Raw genomic sequence first — 24,048 nt, 5'->3', positions numbered from 1 at the left:
GCCATCATTATCATTACCATCAACATCACCATCAACATCAGCATCAAAGTCGGTTACAGATGCAAAACAAGATAAAGAGGCATCTTTGGTTGAAATTCAAGACAATGCCAGCAATAATTCTGAAAACCGAATCAACAACAACTATACACCCAAAGAAATGCTCCGAAGCAAACTGTTCTACAAAATGTTCGCAGTCTACCTTTTAGGTGCCTCAGCCAGGCTTGTTGTGATGTCATACTACAAACTCTACGGACAGATGTGGATAGAAGATGACCATTTTCTCACACAGCTGGGAACTGTTCAAGTCCTTTCTGAAATCCCTGCCATGGTGACGTTGGGTTACGTCATCGATCGATTAGGTGTGACATCATCCCTCATCATCATGTACGCCGGAAGTGCAGTGTCACTGCTTACAATGTACTTTTCCGCTCGCTGGTGTAAATGGTTTTACTTCATTTCTTCAATTTTCGGTTGCATCATGGGAGACTTGAATACGTGTTTTAGTATTGCACTTTTTAAATGGTTTGGTACGAAGTTCTATTCCGTCAACTTGGCGGCCATGGATGTAGCTCCAAGTTTGGGAGTGATGGGTCCGTCATTGGTCTTGGATTTCCTCATTGCAAGATACGGACATTTCTTTGAATTTGGCTGGGCTGCTGTATCGTGTGTGCTTGTGTTAGTTATCATCGCTCTGTCATTTCCTCGGGACAAAAAATAAAATCATTCACGTGACCATTGCGTCGAACTTGTTTTATGTACGAATTAACTAGAGATGTGAATAAGTACCTGTCTATAGGCAGTGAAGGATAATGTAAGAGTGTCGTTTCACAACCAGGCGACTGGTACTGTATGGAATGGAAATAAAATGATTTCATATGACCTACTGTGGGAATGAGTGAAATATTGTGGAGCGCATTGAGCACAGTAAAGCCGCGGAAATACGCTTTATATTTGTTATATTTCGTGTTATAATTAGATGACGAAATCTGAATTTAACGTAAAAATGATAAGAAATACATAGATATTTTTAGTTTTTCCGTGTTGGAAACAAAACCATGTCTCAGAAATGACGTTATAGTGAATTCCTGATAAAGCAAGCGATCACCATTGGACGAGGAAAAATTAGTTGGACATAAGCAGATTTGACTGTATCCCTTAACAATAGAACACACTTAGACGAAGAACAGAACATTTGAGACCAACTTTTTTGACTTTGTGTGTGTGGATTCCAGTTTATTTATTTCAACTCAGATCCTAACAGTTACCCTTAAAGTTCACTTTTGGCAATACTGTTTACTTCGATCTTATTACCGTTTGGAAACAATGGGGATGATCTATATTATCTTTCCATGCGCTTCAGGTCATTGGGCACATTGCAAAATGTGCTCAAAATGACCCACATATTGAAAAGTGTTCGCAGTTTGAGAAATATCCAACGTCACAATTGGTCATTTTGCTCAGCATGACTCATGGGTTTGTTTACAACTTTCGTAAACAAAGCAGTGTGTTTATTTTAATTGGGAAATGTCCAATCGTTGTACTGCAAGAAATCATGTGAGCGATGACTAGGTTGGACGAAAATATGAATATAGATAGTATGCGCTTGGCTAAGAAGCTCATAACATGCCATCCGGAAGTATAACAGACCAACACACAAAACTGTGTGTATCTATGAACGTTTATAGTCGGGTTAATACAGTTCAGTGAGCATTACTCATAAACGCAAATGGCAAAAAACAATAACAAAGACCTGAGTGACGTTAACCTCGAACTATCTATAGATCGCTCCCATTTGTAACATACTCTATGGAACATTTTATGAGGTTGGCGATGGCTTTTTTTTAATTTTGACAGTGGCAATGCTGTTACCAGATAAGTAGATAGTCATTTTACACCCGAGTACGGTGGGAAAATGTGATCACCAAAGCTTTTCCGAGGACACGCTCACATAAAACAATTCTTTCCATTACGGAGAAGGGCCAAAGTAAGGTTCAAAAAGTTCAAATAGTTTATTTAGCCCTTTCATGACCAATTGTCATAACTTTTCTCTGAACAAAATATATCATCATCACCATCAACAACAATAATAATAAAATAATAATAATAATAATAATAATAATAATAATAATAATAATAATAATAATAATAATAATAATAATAATAATAATAATAATAATAATAATAATAATAATAATAATAAAAATTATAATAATAATAACAATATATAATAATAATAATAATAATAATAATAATAATAATAATAATAATAATAATAATAATAATAATAATAATAATAATAATAATAATAATAATAATAATAATATATAATAGAAATGATAATAATAATGATAATAATGATAATAATAATAATATTAATAGAAATGATAATAATGATAATAATAATAAGAAGAAGAAGAAGAAGAAGAAGAAGAAGAAGAAGAAGAAGAAGAAGAAGAAGAAGAAGAAGAAGAAGAAGAAGAAGAACGACGATGACGACGACGACAAAGAAGAGTACGACAACAACAACAACAGGAACAACTTCCAACATTTTCTGACATCAATAGAAACAGCAAAACAACTTTGAAGATTCCAGCTGTGTTCATGTGACATGTGTTCACTACTCACTACACAATGCCCAGATCATCACAGAACAATGCTTAGTCATAACTATTGTTATTATACAATAACCAGAATAGGATTCAATAGTCTGAGTCTGATGTCACGTCCGCCCAGCAACGAGCAGCTTGGTTCTAAACAAAAGAAAATCGGTACTTTTTATTCTTTACGCTTGCTCAAACTTTTTCAAATGTCATGTGATCAGAATGTATAAAAGTCAAAACTTGATCAGATTTATAATGTTTTTCTCCTCTGGATTCAGTTTTATGCTCGTCGGAGAAATATTTCACCAGGGCGTCCGCCATTGTTCCGATAGTTGAGACCCAGTGACTAAGTTACTATGCGTCATTACGAGGGAAGTGACGTCACGACTGTTGAAGCATATTGTAATACACCAACAAGCACACATACATACAGTACTAAAATTTATACACACACACACATATACCCATAAACACTCATACACACACACACACACACACACACACACACACACACACACACACCCGTCGAGTCTCTACCCTTTAATCTGATGTCATGATCTGATATCATTGATAGGAGTCCTTCCATTTATATGGCTACACTGGATAATCCACGATGCATTCTGCCATGAAATCATTTTAAAAAATTGAAAAAAACTGAGCTTGATATAGCGCAATATCAACTAAATGTGCTCAAGGCGCTTTACAAGGGATCCGTGGTCAACAGCAACACTTATCATGTAGGACGGGACATAACGCCTGTTAGGCGATATTATAATTTTTCGGACAGACAACGCTGTTAACTGCCAGCTAGGTACTCATTTTACACCTGAGTACGGTGAGAGAATGTGAGTAAAGAGCCTTTTCCAAGGACTCAACTATGCGCCGAGCGCGAGGCTCGAACCCAGGACCTTCCGATCCGAAAGCGAGTGTCAAGCCACTTGACCACATAGCCGCACAAAAGCGTGAATTCGAGTTGCTGTTGGCCACAAACATGATAGAAAACACTGAAAGAATAGACACTTAGATAACCACGCCTCTCGGGAAGTCCTCATAATGTAAACAGTGACAGTGATTGATGAGCATAACAAACAACATAGGTTTTAGTATGGGTGGTATGTTTTCTAAGTAAAATACCCGCTATTTTACCGCTTCATCAATAGAACCGACACAGAAAACTATGTATAAACTTAAAACGTTTATAATATGATCGAGAAAATCGTGTAATAACTAGTCACCCATTTGGAGGTATAAAAATAAAAACAATAATCAGAGAGAGGTCGATTTCATTCACGTTATTGTTTATAAACAACCAATTGTTTGTCCGAGCACGTGTGAAGGTGTGTCACCAATCTCATGTTTTGATTGGTCAAAAATCTACTGGTTAATAGGGTCAGCTGGAGAAATGTGAGTGTATTTTTTTATAATATTATAATATGGTCTAACCAAATTGTCCGAGCACTCTTATATTCTAGATACATGTTGGGTGATATTGCAAATTATTTTTTTCATTATGTTCTTTTTATTTTTTGGACAAAGTCAAATCTGTTAACGGACAGGTACTTATTTTGAACCTGAGTAATATGAGAGAATGTGAATAAAGAGCCTTTTACAAGAACTCAACTCTGCGTCCCTCGCGACTCGAATCCAGGACCTTACGATCAGAAGGCGAATGCCTTAATTCTAGAGCGCATTGCCGTACATCTTAGGCGGAGAGCGTTGTGTTTGTTTAAAATTCATTTTATTTTATTTGAATTTCAGGTTTACGGAAACTAAAGGACTGAATCGAGGATGAATCAAAGATTCAGTTTTACTTTCCAATTACGGAATATAATTGGTGGATTTCTCGTGTTTTTAAATAACGAACCTTTCTTCTATTGGGGAAATCTCTCCATCTATCTGACGTCATACACTCTACATCACGTGACTTCAACTGACAGTGACCTCGTGACCCCTTCTTGGGTGATCGCTTCCAACGTTCCATTCTGGATCATCGGCATGATAATGAGCGGTTATTTATCCTTAAAAGTCAACACTAGAGTACTTCTGGGAATTGCCATCCTGTTACAAAATGCATCTTTTATATTGTGTTATTTACTTCTGGACATTTCCCTGTCGGCAGTTTATATTGTGTTTGGTATTCTTGGAGGCTTAGGTTGTGGATTTTACGAGGGTATTCTTCAACAATATTACATACTCATCTTGTCTGAGAGCCACGCGTCCTTGTTCTCGTCCATCGTAATGACAGGCGGCCCAGTGGGTGGTATCGTCATCAATCAGTTTGTCACGTGGTACACCAACCCTTCCAACCTCTCGCCGACTGTCAAATGTGGACCGATGCTTGTTTTCAACCAAGAGGAAGTCATTTCGAAAGTCCCCAATGTGCTCCTGGTGTTGGGTATATCTTTTTCAATAGCGCAGTTCCTGGGATTGACTATATTGCGAGATACGTGCTCTTGTATGGAAAGTCAGTCTTTGCTGGTTTCATCAACATCAAAATCGGAATCACCACCACCACCACCACCACCAACATCAACACGGCGACATTCAATATTACCATCATCATTACCATTGGCAGTAACATCAACATCACCATCAACCCCAGCAACAAAGTCGGATGCAAATGTAAAACAAGATAGAGATGGATCTTCAATTGAAATTCAAGAGAACGCCAGCAATACTTCTGAAAACCGAATCAACAACAACTATACACCCAAGGAAATGCTCCGAAGCAAACTGTTCTGCAAAATGTTCGCAGTCTACCTTTTAGGTGCCTCAGCCAGGCTTGTTGTGATGTCATACTACAAACTCTACGGACAGATGTGGATCGAAGATGACCATTTTCTCACACAGCTGGGCACTGCTCAAGTCATTTCTGAAATCCCTGCCATGGTGACGTGGGGCTACGTCATTGACCAATTAGGTGTGAAGTCATCCCTCATCATCATGTACGCCGGAAGTGCAGTGTCACTGCTTACAATGTACTTTTCCGCTCCCTGGTGTAAATGGGCTTACTTCATTTCTTCTGTTTTCGGTTGCATGATGGGAAACTTGCATACTTGTTTTAGTATTGCACTTTTTAAATGGTTTGGTACGAAATTCTATACCATCAACATGGCGGCCATGGACGTGGCTCCAAGTTTGGGAGTGATAGGTCCGACTTTAGGATTGGATTTCCTCATTGCAAGATACGGACATTTCTTTGAATTTGGTTGGGGTTCTGTATCGTGTGTGCTTGGATTAGTTATCATCACTCTTTCATTTCCTCGGGACAAAAAGTAAAGTGAGAAAGTGGTCAAAAAGGCTTTTTGCAATGAAAAGATTACATCGAACATTTTCCTTTCGAGGAAGGACCGCAGTTAGAGCCAGGCAAGTCCAAGTCGTATCAAGTTTGGTTCTCTTTTTTTTTTACTTTTTCTTAAACCCTCTCCCTTAAACCAGCAGCAAAATCGCCACATCTGTCACTAAGGGACAATATACATTTTTCTTATTCAGATTTATTTTGTACATCTATATGATCTTTGTTTAATCAATAAGAACATAGAGTTGTTCTGTTGAGAGCTTGTTTGAGTTTAAAAAATCAATTTTTCTGCTGGGTAAGCCTTCCATTTTGGGAAAATACTGAAATTGATCGGCAAGGAGAGAGTTGAAGAAGTTTTCCATGCTTTCAATACCTTGAGGTTTTATCAGCATTGGAAGTAAGGGGGTGGGGAGGATCTGTAAGAATCTAGTGATTTTTACTTAAATAATATCTTTATAATATGTATTTGTTTTTGTGTATTTGTGTGTGTGTGGGGGGGGGGGGGGAAGGGATCCGCATTTGCTAAGAAAAAAACTGATGCCAACCCCATAATGATTGATTTTCACGCGATTCTTCAAAATTGTTATTGTGTACTTGATATATAAATATATTTCCTTATTTTGAAAATAATAATAATAACCACAATTTCATTAATTTCATTATAATTTTTTTATGTTGAGATTCGATTCTGATTCCATTAATTTGGAAGATAGACAACAAAATTTTTTTTAATGAAACCCGGTTTATCTCAGTACAAACACAATTACAGATTGCATGTTTTGATTGTTAAGGGTTTTACGGCGATTGCAACACAATAAGGTCATATCAGCGTCAATAAAAAGGAAGACAGAAACTTTGTTTTATTTTTAGTTTTTTAAAGGTTTTACGTCGCTTGCAATTGGGTGGTCAAAATATTGTAGATATTCCACTAAAAGCATACGAAAAAAAAAGTAAGACAAAGGGGAGTGGTTCAAATAGGGAGCAGCTGTATATTCAAAGAGCACACCATCAGTGTACTTAGTTTGAGATCATCTAAAAGTCTCATCCAGCCACAAGCACAGGATCCCACCAAGAAAACTAACACTCAAATGCTTACAAATCATGATATTAAAAACAAAACAAAAAACATATAACAGAACAACAGACAGATGAACTAAATTGAATTAATGTCATCTCCAAAACCTGATACATTTGAGTTTCCCCGTCAACCAAGGAAAGGGGATAGAAGTCAAAGCAATTACCTCCCTGACCACTATAGGAGGTCGGGAACCCCATCCAGAAAAGGCCAAAAGACCCCATAACCAAAAATTAGGAAGATAAGAGACCAAAAAAAAAAATAATGATAACAAAACCCAATGCAAAACTATTTCTCGCAGTAAAGACAGTTACAGTTTGGTTGTTTTGTTATTGAGAGTTTTAGCTTAAAATGTAAGGCGTTTGCAACACATTTAGGCCATATCAACGCTTGTAACCCCCCCCCCCCCCCCCAAAAAAAAAAAAAAAAAAAAAAAAAAAAAAAAAAAAAAAAAAAAAAAAAGAAAAAAAAAAAAAAAAAAAAAAAAAAAAAAAAAAAAAAAAAAAAAAACAAAAAGAAAACAAAAAAGGAAAGACAATGTGATGGTAAAAAAAAAATTAGAATCACAATTAAACCACCCAGGTAAAAATAAGACAAAGGAGAAGGGTTCAAGTTGGGAACAGGTGTAGATTTCAGTAGCATATGATCAATGTCCTTAGTTTGAAATCACCTAAAAGTCTAAGCAAGACACCCAGCACAGGATCCGATAGGAGGAAGACACTCAAATGTTTACAAGACATGTTCAAACAAAATATATAACTATTCATAAAGAACAGAGGGATAATTTAGACGGAAAATAAATATCACCACCCAAAACAAACACTGTACAGTTGACTGATTCAATCTCAGCCAAGGACTCCAGCAAGCGCAAGGACAAAACCAAGTAATCCCATTCCAAGACAAAGACATAAAGCTGTTGTTTTTTGTTGTTGTTGTTTTTGAGGGTTTTACGCCGTTTGCAACACATTTTGGTCATTCCATCGCCAGTAAAAAGGAAGAAAACGGGATAGTTAAAAAAAAGTTGTAGATTCCAAGAGAACACCCTCGGTGTACTTTGTTTGAAATCACCTTAAAGTCTCATCCAGACACAAGCATAGGTCCCCAAAAAAGAGGAATACATTCAAATGTTTACAAACCAATATATCTATAATTTTAAAAAAATAAAAAAAATTGTAACAGTACATAACAGAGAGATGATTTACAAGGCAAAAAATATCACCTCCCAAAACTATAAATTTGACTACTTCCCTCCCATGCAGAAAGCAACCCAGAAACCAGATAAAGGTGGATAGAAGAGACTAGCAAGTCACCTCTTGCCCGTCATAGGAGGTCAACAGACCCCACCCAGCAATAAATGTTTAAAAAAATGTTTTTAAAGGTTTTACGGCGCTTGCAACGCATTTAGGTCATATCAGCTCCAATCATCATCATCAAGTGCCAGGCCTGTTGCAGACATCGGCGATCATGTCCCTCCAACCATATTTGTCCTCAGATCTTCTCAATAGCTCGATTCCTGTTCCTCCTCCACCAATCCATCTGTTCAGATTGTCAATGTAATCTATCCTCTGTCTCCCTCTTCTTTTCTTCCCAGCAACTTTACCCTTAAGTACAATCTTTTCAATTCCGTTTTTTCTGTAAATATGTCCGAGAAATTTTAAATGTCTCTTTCTGATGGTGTTTACCAAAGTTGGTCGTACTCCAATTTCCTTTAATACCTCTTCGTTTTTTATTTTATCTTTCCATGAGATTCTAAGAATGCGTCTATAAAATCAAATTTCGGCTGCAGTTATTCTACGTTCACATTCTTTGTTAATCTTCCAACACTCGCTGCCATAGAGAAGCACAGACCACACGTATGATTTCATTACCCGAATTTTGTTGCCATCTCAATATTGTGGTTGTTCATGATTTGCTTTAATTGATTTATGTGTGCTCTTTGCTAATGGAATTCTTCTATTAATTTCATGGGTGGATCTCCCATCAGATGTAATAATGTATCCCAAATATGTAAAACTTTCAACTCTCCCGATCTCTTCGTTTTGATAGGATAATTTGCAGGGTAGTTTAACATTATTTCTGCTCAAAACCATACATTCTGTTTTTTTCACATTGAGTTCTAACCCCATGTCTTCGCTATGTTTGGCCACATTATTGAGTAGTTCTTGTAACTCTTTTTCTGATTCTGCGATTAGAGCAGTGTCATCCGCATATCTTAGATTGTTGATGATATGTCCCCCTATATTCACTTTTACCTTCAGCTGTATTTTACGTAGAATGAACTCTCTGTAGATGTTAAAAAGGTCGGGAGATAGGACACATCCTTGCCTCACACCTCGCTGTATGTGTGTGTACTCGCTGACCTCACTATCAATTCGAGCAGCCGCTTTTTGCTCCCAGTAAATATTTCTAACGAGTCGAATGTCTTTGCCATCTATATCCAACTTCTGTAGAATGTCAATAACTCTTTCATGTTTTACACGGTCAAAGGCCCTTTTGCAATCAATAAAACATATATACACATCTTTTTGCATTTCAAGATAGCGATCTATTAATGTTAATATGAAAATAACATTTCTTGTCCCACTATCTGGTACAAATCCAAATTGAAGATTACTGATTTCTGGTCTGATCTTATTCCTCATTCTCTCCATCAAGAGACGAAGCAAGATTTTTGTAATATGACTCATTAAACTGATTGTTCTATAAAGTCCGCCGATAAAAAGGAAGAAAATGGGACATTGTTTTGTTTTTAAGGGTTTTATGGCGCTTGCAACACATTTAGGTCATATCCGCTCCAGTAAAAAGGAAGAAAATGGGATAGTCAAAAGTTCTAGAATTACAATAAAAGCATCCAAGAATAAGGCAGAGAAAGGGGAATTGGTTCAAATAGGGAACAGATGTAGGTTCCAAGAGCACACTATCAAAGTACTTAGTTTGAGATCACCTAAAAGCCTCATCCAGACACAAGTACAGGTCCCCACTAATAGGAATACACTCAAATGTTTACAAATAATATATAATAAATATAACAAAACATAATACAGTGCATAACAGAGAGAGGATTTATAAGGGAAAAAAAAATCATCTCCCAAAACTACCTATACATTTGACTGTTTTCCTTTCAGCCAGGGCCAGGACAAAACCAAGTAATATCATTCCAAGACAAAGACAGAAAGAACGTTGGAAAACAGATATAGGGAGATAGAAGACACAGTAAGAACCTCCCTGCCCACTATGGGAGGTCAGGAATCCCAACCAGTAAGACACAGTAAGAATCCCTACCCACTATGAGAGGTCAGGAATCCCACCTAGATACTGTTGCCGCAGTGCATATATTCTGTACATATAAATGAAACACAACTAAGTTTTGCATTGAAAAGAGAACTAAAATGTAATGTGTTTTCAGAGCCCATTCACAACACAATACCACTCACCTCAATAGAATTGAATAACAAAACAAATGAGGGTAGATAATTAATGGTAATATAATTTATTACACAATACAAATTATTACTGATTATACCATCGGTATATGTGTCAGCCAGGAATAAATGCCAATTCACATTGAATACACGAACATACCTCAATCCATGCAATATATTATATACACTGTAATAAGTTTTATCAAAATATCAAGATCTTTGATATGATAAGGTGTCATTAATTTTTTTTTTTTCCTGTTTCTTGTTTTTATTTGCTGTTATGTGCGATATAAATATCGATCACACGCTCACACACGCACACACACACACACACATATATATATATATATATATATATATATATATATATATATATATATATGAATTATAAAACAAAAACCATGAAATAATAGTGCTCAACTTTAGTATAAAAGGAGCTATTTATAAACATTTGAAATATAATTAAGATAGTTTGACTTCTACAACGTTGTTATCGAGCGTTGCTCTCATCAGGAAGTGGAAGTGAAAGTAGATTGTTGTGTTTTCGTATTTTTATGGATTCGTGTTTATGGAGGTTCGTAATTACATAAAAGGTGTTTGTTTCTATGTCTGCATGCGGAAGTTAGTTCGTTTCTTCTGTTGAGTGTTGCTATGTTCGGTTTAGTGATGATGAAGAATTTTTCTTTCAAGCAGAGGTTGCAAATCTTAGAAGAGGGGAGTACGACTGTGCTCTGGAGATGATTTTCCATGTGATGCTGTGTTGTATGTTTTTTTCTTTGAGGTTCCAAATGTGTTCACTTAGTGTAGTAGAATGTCGTTTGTGTATGTTTCTGAAGGAAGATGTATGCAGGTTGTATCTGGTTTTGAATGGACACTCGGTGAGGCCAATGTATGTTTCTTGTTTTGGTGTGTCTGGTCGTGTTACTGTGGCTTGATAAATTACGTTTTGAGTCAAGCAATTGCCGTTTAGTGGGCATGTTGTCTGGGTCCTACAGTTGCATTTTTTCTCTAGGTTGTTGCTGGGCTGATCTGGCTGTGATAGTTTTCGGTTATTGTTGGATGAAATAATGTTTTGTATGTTTGGCATGCAGGTGTATCCTATTTTGATGGTGTTTTTGTTCATGATTGGGTGTAGAACGTGACCGGGAGGGAAGCATTTTTGTAGTAGATTGAAGAATTTGTTACCGATAGAAGTTGTCACATTCTTGCTGTAGGGTGGGTTGAACCATGTTATGTGTCGTTTTCTTTGTCGTTTTTTTGTTGGGGTGGTAATGGTCTCTTCCTCATATTCTAGTTTGTAGTTATATCCACTTTTTTGTAGTGCGTTTGTGTACGGTGGGATTGCATCGTTGAATATATTGTTGTTTGTAGAGTTGTTAGATAGTCGTTTGTTAATGCTCTCGGGGATGTTTTTTATTATGGATGGCGGATGATTGCTGTGTCTATGAACGTACAATGGGATGTTGTTGGGTTTTGAAAATGGTTGATAGGTGCCGTCGTTTAGGTTGATGGTTATGTCCAGGAAGTCAACTGTTTTTTTGTTGGCTTCGATTGTAATTTTCAGATTGTTGTTCTGGAAGATTTTGCATATTTTTTTCTTTATTAATTCTGTCTGTCTCGGTGTTTTATTGCACAATGCGAGCCCGTCGTCCCTGTATATTCCAATGTTTATATCGAGATTTTGCATTTGAGAAAGTAGATATAGTCCGACGAGCTCGCATGTTTCTGCTCCATCGTAGCTCCCCATGGTGACATCAAAGTTTGTTGATTTTTTTGTCCATGCTGTTCCATTATTGTAAAGTGATGTATTCTTCGAGTGCAGGATAATGTGTATTTCTTCTTCGGTGATGTTGTCGAAGGTTTTTGCGAACTGTAGTGCTTTGAGGAGTAGGGTTTTGGTGATTGAAGGGTAGAAATTACAGATGTCAAAGATGATTGCGTTTTGTCGTTGTTTGTTTTCTGTGTTTCTGTACCAGTTGATAACTTCAGCAGTGTTTCTCCATTGGTTGAATTCGGTTTTCTTGACTTGACGATTTTGGTGTTGATTCTGTCTAAAATCTGTTTACTTATTTTTCCGATTTGTGATTTACATGGGTTTATGAGACGGCATTGTACGTTGTTGCGAAAGGTTGGTTTATGGTCTTTGATAGTGATGAAGGCGTTAGATTTTGCTGTGGTGTCTATTCTGTCACTTAGCTGTAGGTTTTCGGCGATGCTTTTGTCTTCTGCTGTAATGTCAGGTGTCGTAGATGGTGTTTGTTTCTTGTATTCTGCTTGTATATTTTTCTCAAGTAAATGTGTGTATTCTTTAGGGGTAAGCTTGTAGAAGTTTGTGGTTTTGTCAGCGGCGACGTAAACATTGGAGTCTTGATGTATTGATCGTATGTCTTGTTGTAGTTTGTTGTGGAAGGTGTCGTTGATTTGTCTGAATTTTATGTTTCAGATGATGTCTGTCATTCCATCCTCGAATTCTCGTAGTTCAGGTTTGGATGGGGCTGGTCTGGTAGATCTAAATCCAAAAGTTTCTTTATTTTTAACCGTTTGGTCAGGGTTTAGGTAGAAAAAAGCTCGCCATCTGGTGTTTCTTATAAATTTTTCGGTTTTGTTGATTAGAGATTTTAGGTATTGTTTGCTTGTCGGGATCGGGATGTTCTTTGTCGAATAATCAAAATTAGTACTTACAAGGTTCATTTCTGGTTAAAATAAAGTGCTCAACAGGACAGTAGAACTGGAGCAAATGTATGAATTATAAAACAAAAACCATGAAATAATAGTGCTCAACTTTAGTATAAAAGGAGCTATTTATAAACATTTGAAATATAATTAAGATAGTTTGACTTCTACAACGTTGTTATCGAGCGTTGCTCTCATCAGGAAGTGGAAGTGAAAGTAGATTGTTGTGTTTTCGTATTTTTATGGATTCGTGTTTATGGAGGTTCGTAATTACATAAAAGGTGTTTGTTTCTATGTCTGCATGCGGAAGTTAGTTCGTTTCTTCTGTTGAGTGTTGCTATGTTCGGTTTAGTGATGATGAAGAATTTTTCTTCCAAGCAGAGGTTGCAAATCTTAGAAGAGGGGGAGTACGACTGTGCTCTGGAGTTGATTTTCCATGTGATGCTGTGTTGTATGTTTTTTTCTTTGAGGTTCCAAATGTGTTCACTTAGTGTAGTAGAATGTCGTTTGTGTATGTTTCTGAAGGAAGATGTATGCAGGTTGTATCTGGTTTTGAATGGACACTCGGTGAGGCCAATGTATGTTTCTTGTTTTGGTGTGTCTGGTCGTGTTACTGTGGCTTGATAAATTACGTTTTGAGTCAAGCAATTGCCGTTTAGTGGGCATGTTGTCTGGGTCCTACAGTTGCATTTTTTCTCTAGGTTGTTGCTGGGCTGATCTGGCTGTGATAGTTTTCGGTTATTGTTGGATGAAATAATGTTTTGTATGTTTGGCATGCAGGTGTATCCTATTTTGATGGTGTTTTTGTTCATGATTGGGTGTAGAACGTGACCGGGAGGGAAGCATTTTTGTAGTAGATTGAAGAATTTGTTACCGATAGAAGTTGTCACATTCTTGCTGTAAGGTGGGTTGAACCATGTTATGTGTCGTTTTCTTTGTCGTTTTTTTGTTGGGGTGGTAATGGTCTCTTCCTCATATTCTAGTTTGTAGTTATATCCACTTTTTTGTAGTGCGTTTGTGTACGGTGGGATTGCATCATTGAATATATTGTTGTTTGTAGAGTTGTTAGATAGTCGTTTGTTAATGCTCTCGGGGATGTTTTTTATTATGGATGGCGGATGATTGCTGTGTCTATGAACGTACAATGGGATGTTGTTGGGTTTTGAAAATGGTTGATAGGTGCCGTCGTTTAGGTTGATGGTTATGTCCAGGAAGTCGAATGTTTTTTTGTTGGCTTCGATTGTAATTTTCAGATTGTTGTTCTGGAAGATTTTGCATATTTTTTTCTTTATTAATTCTGTCTGTCTCGGTGTTTTATTGCACAATGCGAGTCCGTCGTCCCTGTATATTCCAATGTATATATCGAGATTTTGCATTTGAGAAAGTAGATATAGTCCGACGAGCTCGCATGTTTCTGCTCCATCGTAGCTCCCCATGGTGACATCAAAGTTTGTTGATTTTTTTGTCCATGCTGTTCCATTATTGTAAAGTGATGTATTCTTCGAGTGCAGGATAATATGTATTTCTTCTTCGGTGATGTTGTCGAAGGTTTTTGCGAACTGTAGTGCTTTGAGGAGTAGGGTTTTGGTGATTAAAGGGTAGAAATTACAGATGTCAAAGATGATTGCGTTTTGTCGTTGTTTGTTTTCTGTGTTTCTGTACCAGTTGATAACTTCAGCGGTGTTTCTCCATTGGTTGAATATATATATATATGTGTGTGTGTGTGTGTGTGTGTGTGTGTGTGTGTGTGTATGCCTGTTATTGATATGTATATCGCAAAGAATAGCAAATAAAAACAAGAAAAAGGAAAAAAAGAAATATATATATATATATATATATATATATATATATATATATATATATATATATATATATTATATCATAATGGTAAAGACGCATTTCTTCAGCTGGTAGAATTAATTCAGTGATTCTACGCACGTCTTTGGCCAGCAGGGAATTCAAGTCAAACATCGAAACAACTGTACCAGCTGAAGAAATGTGAGTGTTTATTTATTTATTTGTTTGTTTTTAAGGGTTTGTTTGTTTGTTTTTAAGGGTTTGTTTGTTTGTTTTTAAGGGTTTGTTTGTTTGTTTTTAAGGGTTTTACGGCGCTTGCAACACATTAAGGTCATATAAGCGCCAGTAAAAAGGAAGAAAATGGGATAGTAAAAAGTTCTAGAATTACAATTAAAGCACAAAAGAAAAGGTGAGACAAAGGGGAATTGGTTCAAATAGGGAACAGGTGTAGATTCCAAGAGCACACCGTCAAAGTACTTAGTTTGAGATCACCCAAAAGTCTCATCCAGACACAAGCACAGGCCCGAACTAAGAGGAACACACTCAAATGCTTCCAAATCATATAATATAATATGTAAACTAAACATAATACAATGCATAACCGAGAGATGATTTACAAGGAAAAAAATATCACCTCCCAAAACAATAACTATGCATTTGACTGTTTCCCTCCCAGACAGGACTCTAACCAGGGCCAGGGAAAAAACCAAGCAATCTCATTCCAAGACAAAGACAGAAAGCATGTTGGAAAATAGATATATGGGGATAGAAGACACAGTATGTACCTCCCTGCCCGCTATGGGAGGTCAGGATCCCCACCCAGTTTTTAAGGGTTTCACGGCGCTTGCAACACATTAAGGTCATATGCCAGTAAAAAGGAAGAAAATGGGATAGAAGTAAGATCTAGAATTACAATTAAAGCATCCAAGAATAAGGCAAACAAAGGGGAATTGGTTCAATTAGGGAACAGATGTAGATTCCAAGAGCACAATATCAGTGTACTTAGTTTGAGATCACCTATAAGTCTCATCCAGACACCAGCACGGGTCCCTACTAAGAGGAATACACTCAAATGTTTACAAATCATATATAATACATAAACAAAACATAATAGAGTGCATAACAGAGAGATGATTTACAAGGAAAAAAATATAATCTCCCGAAACTATAACTATACATTCGACTGTTTCCCTCTCAGCCAGGGCCAGGACAAAACCAAGTAATTCCAAGACAAAGACAAAAAGCATGTTGGAAAACAGACATAGGGGATAGAAGACACAGTATGTACCTCCCTGCCCATTATGGGAGGTCAGGAATCCCACCCAGGTTTATTGATATATATATATATATATATATATATATATATATATATATATATATATATATATATATATATATATATATATAATACAAATTGTCACTCACATTATATGGCCGAGACGTTCGTTTCTGTGGGCTTATTCCACATCCTGAGTCGGCGTAATGTCCGAAGAAAAAATTCTTACTCCATATGAGGTGCTTGTTCACTACACAACGGAACCAAGAACAAGCACCTCATATGGAGTAAGAATTTCTTCTTCGGACATTACGCCGACTGAGGACGTGGAATAAGCCCACAGAAACGAATGTCTCTGCCATATAATGTGAGTGACAATTTGTATTCTATATTAGCTCTAACCATCATTATCGAGCACTTTCGTACCTACGAGTACCCACCAACACTCATAAATATATATATATATATATATATATATATATATATATATATATATATATATATACACGGGTTGCTTGCTTTTCTTTTGGTTTTGTTTTATGGTTTGTTTGTTTGTTGCTTTAGGTCTCTTCCAACACAATTGAGGTTATATGAGAGACCGCTGAAACAAAAAAACAAGCAATCTAACAAAAATAGTACAAATGTCAATCAAAATCATAACCTAAAGATATCATAAGCTAAATTATAAATAACCAAGAACAAACAGGCAGAGGATTTACAGGAAAAAAAATATCCCCTGTCAAAAATACAATCACAAACCAAAGAAGCAGGATAGGCTAGTAAAGAGAAGAAGAAACGACATCACTATCGGATCGTACACCCATGCGAACATCATAGGTATATGATTCAAGGGTGATGCTCCCATCCAACCACCCGCTTGTTTTATGGCTCTTGAGACACATTTACATAAGTAATTTCAGTGCCAGTAAAAAGGATGAAAATTGAATAGTTGGTAAATTCTAGACTTACAAGTAAAAGCAAGACAAAGGGGAATATGTAGTTCAAATAGGGAACGGATGTAGAGCACACTATCAATGTTTAGTTGAGATCACCTCAAAGCAAAAGTCTCATCTGGACACAAGCACAAGATCCAACTAAAAAGAACACACTCAAATGTTTACAAATCAAATGTTCAAAATATAATATATAACAATACATAACGGAGAGATGATTTACAAGGGGAAAAAAATCATCTACCAAAACTATAAAACAATACATTTGACTGTTTCCCTACCAGTCAAGAACTTCGACCAAGACTAGGGCAAAACCAAGTAATCTCAATCCAAGACAAAGAAATAAATAAGCAAGATATGGTGGGAATAGAAGTTACAGCAAGAATCCTCTCTTCCCACTATTGATGACAATAAACACAATCAGATAACGGTTAATTTGTTACATAACTAAATAAATAAATAAATAAATAAATAAATAAGTAAATAATAATAATAATAACAATAATAATAATAATAATAATAATAATAATAATAAGTAAATAATAATAATAATAATAATAATAATAATTAATTTGTCCTCCCACCCCCACCTCACCTCTCCCCAAACACACAGGTGTTGAGACAAGACTCCAGGTCAATGAAATTCCTAATATAATATAATAATATACATGCTACATCATGGTCATGCACCCCTTATCAAACCATATTTATTCTACTCGATAGAACACCATTAATTAACTTTACCCGAGTCAATTATAGTTGACAATAAAGTCAATTTTCAACATCAATAATACTATTAGTTATAATACCACACAATAACCGTTTTGAGAGTGTAGGTCACAGATTCGAAAGGTTAAGGTTAAGGTTATATTTTTTTCCTGACAGAGACAATGCCGTTAACACCTGAGTACATTGAGAGAATGTGAGTAAAGACCCTTTTTCTAGTACTCAACAGTGTGCTGCTCAAAGCAGGCCTCGAACTGTGGCCCTATAGGGTCCATTTAGAGTTGCCATCATACACACTTAAAAAATACCAAGTAACGTTTGTTTTTTGTTTTTAAGGGTTTTACGGCGCTTGCAATACATTTAAGTTATATCAGCGCCAGTAAAAAGGAAGAAAATAGGATAGAAATAAGTTCTAGAATTACAATTAAAGCACCCAAGAGAAAGTAAGACAAAGGGGAACTGGGAACAAATAGGGATCAGATGTAGATTCCAAGAGCATACCACCAATGTGCTTAGTTTGAGATCACCTATAAGTCTCATCCGCACACAAGCACAAAATCCAACAAAGAGGAATACACTCAAATGCTTACATTATACATTCAAAATAACAAATATAATAATACATAATAGAGAGATGATTTACAAGGAAAAAAACTATCATCACCTAAAACAATAACTATGCATTTGACAGTTTCCCTCACAGCCAAGGACTCCGGACAGGGCTAGGACAAAACCAAGTAATCTCATTCCAAGACAAAGACAGAAAGCATGTCGGAAAACAGTTATAAGGGGGTAGAAGAGACAGTAACACTAAGTGCCACCCTGCCCACTATGGTGGGAGGCCAGGAACCCCACCCAGTACGAATTTTCAAATTTTTAAATAGGCAGGTCTCCATATAGATATAGATGGTTGACGGATCAAACCTCTGAAGTTCTGATTTTAACGATCGGTGGGATCAAAACTCTGAATCTACACACATACGAGCTTTGTTTAATTTTGGGCGAATCAGACCTCGGATGACATCAATTAAATAAAACATGGTGCCCGTACACGTATGCAGACTTGCTAAATTGAAAACTTCAAATTTAGTAATTTTAATGTCAATTTTTAGTAATTTGACAAGGAAATTCGTAATTTCTGTTGTTGTTCTTCTTCTTATCATTATTATTATTATTTTTATTATCATTTAAGCATTATTAAGAATTAAAAATTCGTAATTATCCATAAAATTTCGTATTTGGCCACGAAATTTGTCTAAAATTCGTAAAATTACGAAACATTCGTAAGATTCGGCATGTATGCGTATGAAGACCAGAGTTTGAATCCACTGATCATGAAAATCGGGACTTCAGAGGTTTGATCCACCGACCATCAATGTGTGACATAATACTAGGCAGTTTAGTGAAAATTTCAAATTTTAAAGAACTTCTTTAAATTGGTATTAACAGAAGCAGCTTGCTGTGCTTATTCCAATGCTTTTTAAACTTTTGAGATATCTCAACTGGTTCAAGAGTTATGAATTGTTAAATGAATATTTTTCGGGGTTCGTATTCAGAGCACTGGTTACAAATGAAGTCTAAATTGTGTGGCCAAAATGAGGAAAATGGAAATTTTTCTTTTGAATGTGTGGCGGCATAAAATAGCAGCAGCACTTGCAATATTGAGACATTTCTTTATCCATACATTTTATGTACTGACCAGCGGTTTTTAATAATAATATCCTGAACGAAAATGCATTGTCGCCATAAATTCTTAACTTCATTTATACATTTTTATGCATGCCACGTCTTTAAACGAATTTTCACTTTTTTGGATGAATAAAGTATGTTATTATTATTATTATTATTATTATTATTATTATTATTATTATTATTATTATTATTATTATTATTATTATTATCATCATCATGTTAAGCATCTGTGTTGCAAGTGCATTGAAGCAATAAACAAGTAAAAACAAATTAATAAAATTACAATACAAAAAAATAAAAAGATGTACAAATTTATAAAGATAGAAAAAAAAAATTCTTTAAAAAAATAAATTATCTACTAATCCAACGTCTGAGTGAAAGTTTTCAGGGCTCAGTTTGCCTGAATTAATGGCAGACCAGTTATGAACAGAATGGGACAGCGTGGCTCAGCGGTACGATGTTTGCTTCGTACCCGAAATGAACTGAGTTCGAATACCCGCTACATTGAGGGGCCTTGAGCAAGTCATCTCACCCTAGCTCAGTTTGCAGCGCTGCACTGCAGCTAATGCCTGGGCTATTCCAGTCTTCCCTTGGAATAGACCCTAGAGACAAATTTCCCCTATGGGATGAAAAAAGGGAATTTTACTTTATTATTTAAGTTAGTTTGCCTAAGAGAGAGAGAGAGAGAGAGAGAGAGAGAGAGAGAGAGAGAGAGAGAGAGAGAGAGAGAGAGAGAGAGAGAGAGAGAGAGAGAGAGACCACTTTTTAAACATCTTTATACATGATATATCTTGATAGTGAAAAAACCCCCAAAAAACTGTCCTATGTTCTTTTTCTAAAGTGTGGGGTAGGGTGAAATCTATCATATGATGTACAATTTACTCATTTATTTGTTTCATAATTTTCAATCTGATGAGGGACATGAACGGCTGGCGTCTTTCTCAATTCTAATCATTAATTATGAAATTTGTAGTAGCCATTTTGAAATGTTACTTTTTATCCTTATGACAAAGAGATCACACCCTGACATCAAATTGTTTCTATGTTCTAAGCACTTTGAGCATGGTGATATATGGGTGTAAGGCGCTATATAAAAACCATATACTAATATTCTAGTACTGCTTAGACATTGCTGAAGGAGGAAAACATTAAATTGAATATCAATTTGCTAGAAGTTGTCGACGGGAGATAAAAAAAAATGTACAAAAAAAGAATGTTACAGCTTCAAAATTTAAAAAAAAAAAAAAAACAGTTCAGGCCTGAAATCCTTCTTCAGACAGTATTTAACCCTATTTCTTACACCCACTAAATATTCCTATTTCTGTCTTGTGGGGTGTATCACACCCCCTAACAATTACTGTTGAATCTATCGGTATATTCCGATTTCTGTCCATTGGGGTGTAACACACCCCCCTACATATAGATAAGCATTAATTGGAAACCCCCTATTTCAAACATTGGGGTGTAACACACCCCACCTTTTTTGTCACTGTTTTATTAGTATCTTCAACATTTGGTCCCCGAATATTAAGGTATTTAGTTACTTTTTTGTTGCCAATTTAAGTTCTCTGGCAACTTGTAAATTACAATTGGCCACCATTTCCTTTTCCTGTGAATGGAAAGTTACACCTGTTGAACCGTTTGAAGCAAAGAATATATGTGTTTTTAATCCAGCAACATACCCACCTGGTAAGTAGAGTTCTTCTCTATAATTTCATTTTAACTATGTATTCCTTTATGTTTGAACAGCATACCTCTAAATAGTTTTGCTTTAGACTCGTTTCACAATCTCTTATACTTATATGTATCCTATTGATTAGCCTTTCTACTTCTTCTTTCTTGTTACATGTTCTTAGGCAGCTAAACGTAATCACAGACTAGTAATGCAACTAAATGCAACACTTTAAATTGATATGTTTATAACTCCTAACCCTAAAAATGATAATTCATAGATGAACAGAGCAGGAAGAAATAATTCAATTGATACATTTCTTCACTTATTTGTTCTTACAGTTCTATTCTTTCTTTGATCATGGATGGGGAGAGATCAAATATTTTTGACACCTTCAGTACTGGAGACAGCTTGATTTACACGGATCTGCAGCCTGCTCAAGTTGATTCATCACCTACACACGGTAAGTTCTATTGCCATGTCCTTTTTAATTTCGTCATTGATTGTGTTCATGTGTGTATTATTGGATTAAATACGGTAACAACTTAATTTGTTATTGATCCGTAAAATTACTTGCTCTATATGGAAAACTTGAGACCACTTAAAATCAGGCACATGGCAGTAACACTATAGGAGCTATATTTATTGGTCAATGAAAACAAAGAGGCACCTAGAGCAGGGCTTGAACCGGTGTCGTCCAGGCAAAAAGTGCAATGCCTCGACAGTCACATAACCTCACCTCCAGTCGATCGTTGATGGTATTGTTTTAGTTTTAGTATTTACTTCATTTTTACAATATCACAGGTTTATATCCTATTTTTCGTTCATAAATCTTATCTCACTTTGTATTCCCTGAACCCTAAAGCAGAACATAACCATTGTTATTAGACTGTAGTCTATTCTGGATGAAAAGTATTTATGCTTTAGTATATCATTTTTCACCATTTTATTGTCCACTCATTGGTGGTCTGATCAGGTTGAGGTAGACCAGCGTTCAATCCAACAGAAAGTTTAAACTGATTTTGCTCTTCTAAAGTTTAGAATTGCCATTACCTTGAGGAAAATAGCCCTTGAAGAAGAAGAGCATTAGTTAATTACTGAGGCTTGTCTCTATGTCATGTTCTTTCTTCTAATTCTAATCATTTAAATTCATTTATCTATTTTTGCTTTCAGACTATTCCAATGCAGAGCAGTTAGACTGGATCCCTGACAATGATTTAGCAGATGATGAAATGAATCCGAGAACATCAGATGAGAGCAGTGATGACGAAGATTTCCCTGCTGTATTGGCTGATTCAGATCCTGACTCAGAGCTGGAAGAAGAAAACCTTGAGGATCAAAATGTTCATGATCAGCTTCCATTGCCAGCAACAAGCAACATCATAGTCAGCAGAAATGGTTCAGTGGTATGGAGCAAGGTCCCTACTCCTCAAGTGGGAAGAACACCGACTAGAAATGTGTACAGGCCTCCAACGTCACATGTCAGGAATCAGAAAACCGTGAACTCTGTCGTCTCTGCCTTCAATTTGATATTCACAGAGGTCATCATTTACATGATAGTCAAGATGACAAATCTAGAGGGTATGAGGCGGAAAGGAACTCGATGGCAACCTGTGGACCTATTGGAAATGCGCGCCTTGATTGGTCTCTTTATTCATTTAGGGGCACGCAAGCTGAGTCTTTTGAGGGCATCTAAGATTTGGCATGGAGCATCGGCCGACAGTGTTGCAATGTGCACAATGAGCTTCAGGCGCTTCATTGAGTTATGTACAGTTTTGAGGTTTGATGACAAAGAGAAGAGATCAAGAAGACAAAGTAAGGATGTGTTTGCACCATTGAGGGATCTGTTCACAAAAGTCAATAACAACTTACAGAAATCTTACATACCATCTCAAAGCCTGACAGTCGATGAACAACTTGTGCCATGGAGGGGCCGATGTAAATTTTTGCAATACCTCCCCAGCAAACCTGACAAATACGGACTCAAGCTGTTTCTTATTTGCGATAGCAAGACTGCATACCCGTTGAGTGGAATACCGTATTTAGGCCGACATGGAGACAGAAAGACAAATTTAGGAAGGGAGATTGTAAAAGAACTGGCTACACCCTACTACAAGAGTGGTCGCAATGTGACTTGTGACAACTTTTTCACAGATCTCGAACTGGCACGGTACTTATCAAAAAGAGGCCTATCGCTTATAGGGACAGTACGGAAAAACAAGGCTTTTTTACCAAGGATTTTCCAAACAGGAAAGGATATTGGAAAATATGATAGTAGCTTCTTATTTACCGAAGAAGAAAGCTTAGTTGCCTACAAGTCTAATGACAAGAAGCACGTCGTGGTTCTCAGCACAATGCACCATGCAGCAGATGTGGACACCGACGATAGAAAGAAGAAACCGATAATAGTACAAGATTATAATAAGACAAAAGGGGGTGTCGATACATTCCACTACATGTGCCACAGTTACTCCTGTAAGCGAAAGACGGGCGGTGGCCAATGGCCTTGTTCTACAATCTCCTCGACACAGCAGTGGTAGCGTCCCATGTGATCTACAAAGATGTATTCCCTGCTGATACCCAAACCCACACAGACAGAGGAAAGTTTAATGAGCTCTTGGCAAAGGACTTGCTCTTTGAGCACTTACAGAGGAGAATGTCACTGGCAAGGACGAATAGAAGAGTAAATCTTTCTTATGAAATCCTCAAGCTTGAAATGAAGTTGTGCTTGGAAGTCCATACAAGGCAAGCAGGACAGAAGAGGAAAGCTAGCCAAGGGAGATGCACCATGTGTCCCAGGAAAAAGGACAGAAAAGTCAAGCAAGTCTGTTTGAAATGTGACGCCTTCATTTGCAACGATCACA

At 36.5% G+C, this 24,048-nt stretch overlaps 2 protein-coding genes across 4 annotated transcripts in view; both read left to right on the top strand.

Annotated features, from left to right (window-relative positions):
* Positions 1-718, top strand: part of LOC144960069 (uncharacterized) — a 1,296-nt gene extending 578 nt beyond the window's left edge. The window contains exon 1 of the mRNA XM_078893020.1: positions 1-718. This exon is cut by the window's left edge and continues 578 nt beyond it. Within this exon, the coding sequence (XP_078749146.1) occupies positions 1-718 (718 nt within the window).
* Positions 1-7,206, top strand: part of LOC144959924 (uncharacterized) — a 10,534-nt gene extending 3,328 nt beyond the window's left edge. For 2 of the 3 annotated variants that reach the window (XM_078892777.1, XM_078892775.1), the window contains exon 2: positions 4,359-7,206. In XM_078892777.1, the coding sequence (XP_078748903.1) occupies positions 4,389-5,879 (1,491 nt within the window). In that variant the 5' untranslated portion in view covers positions 4,359-4,388 and the 3' untranslated portion in view covers positions 5,880-7,206. Of the gene's footprint in view, positions 1-1,956; positions 1,985-4,358 lie in introns of those variants that run through there. The other variant, XM_078892776.1, reaches the window with a different exon arrangement.
* Positions 7,207-24,048: the final 16,842 nt, after the last annotated feature.

This window comes from Berghia stephanieae, chromosome 14, assembly GCF_034508935.2.
Source record: "Berghia stephanieae isolate SIO BIC M18660-M18661 chromosome 14, UCSD_Bste_1.3, whole genome shotgun sequence".
Lineage (NCBI taxonomy): Eukaryota > Metazoa > Mollusca > Gastropoda > Nudibranchia > Aeolidiidae > Berghia > Berghia stephanieae.
Note: the sequence above shows the minus strand (reverse complement) of the source record. Positions and strands in the feature narration are given on the sequence as shown.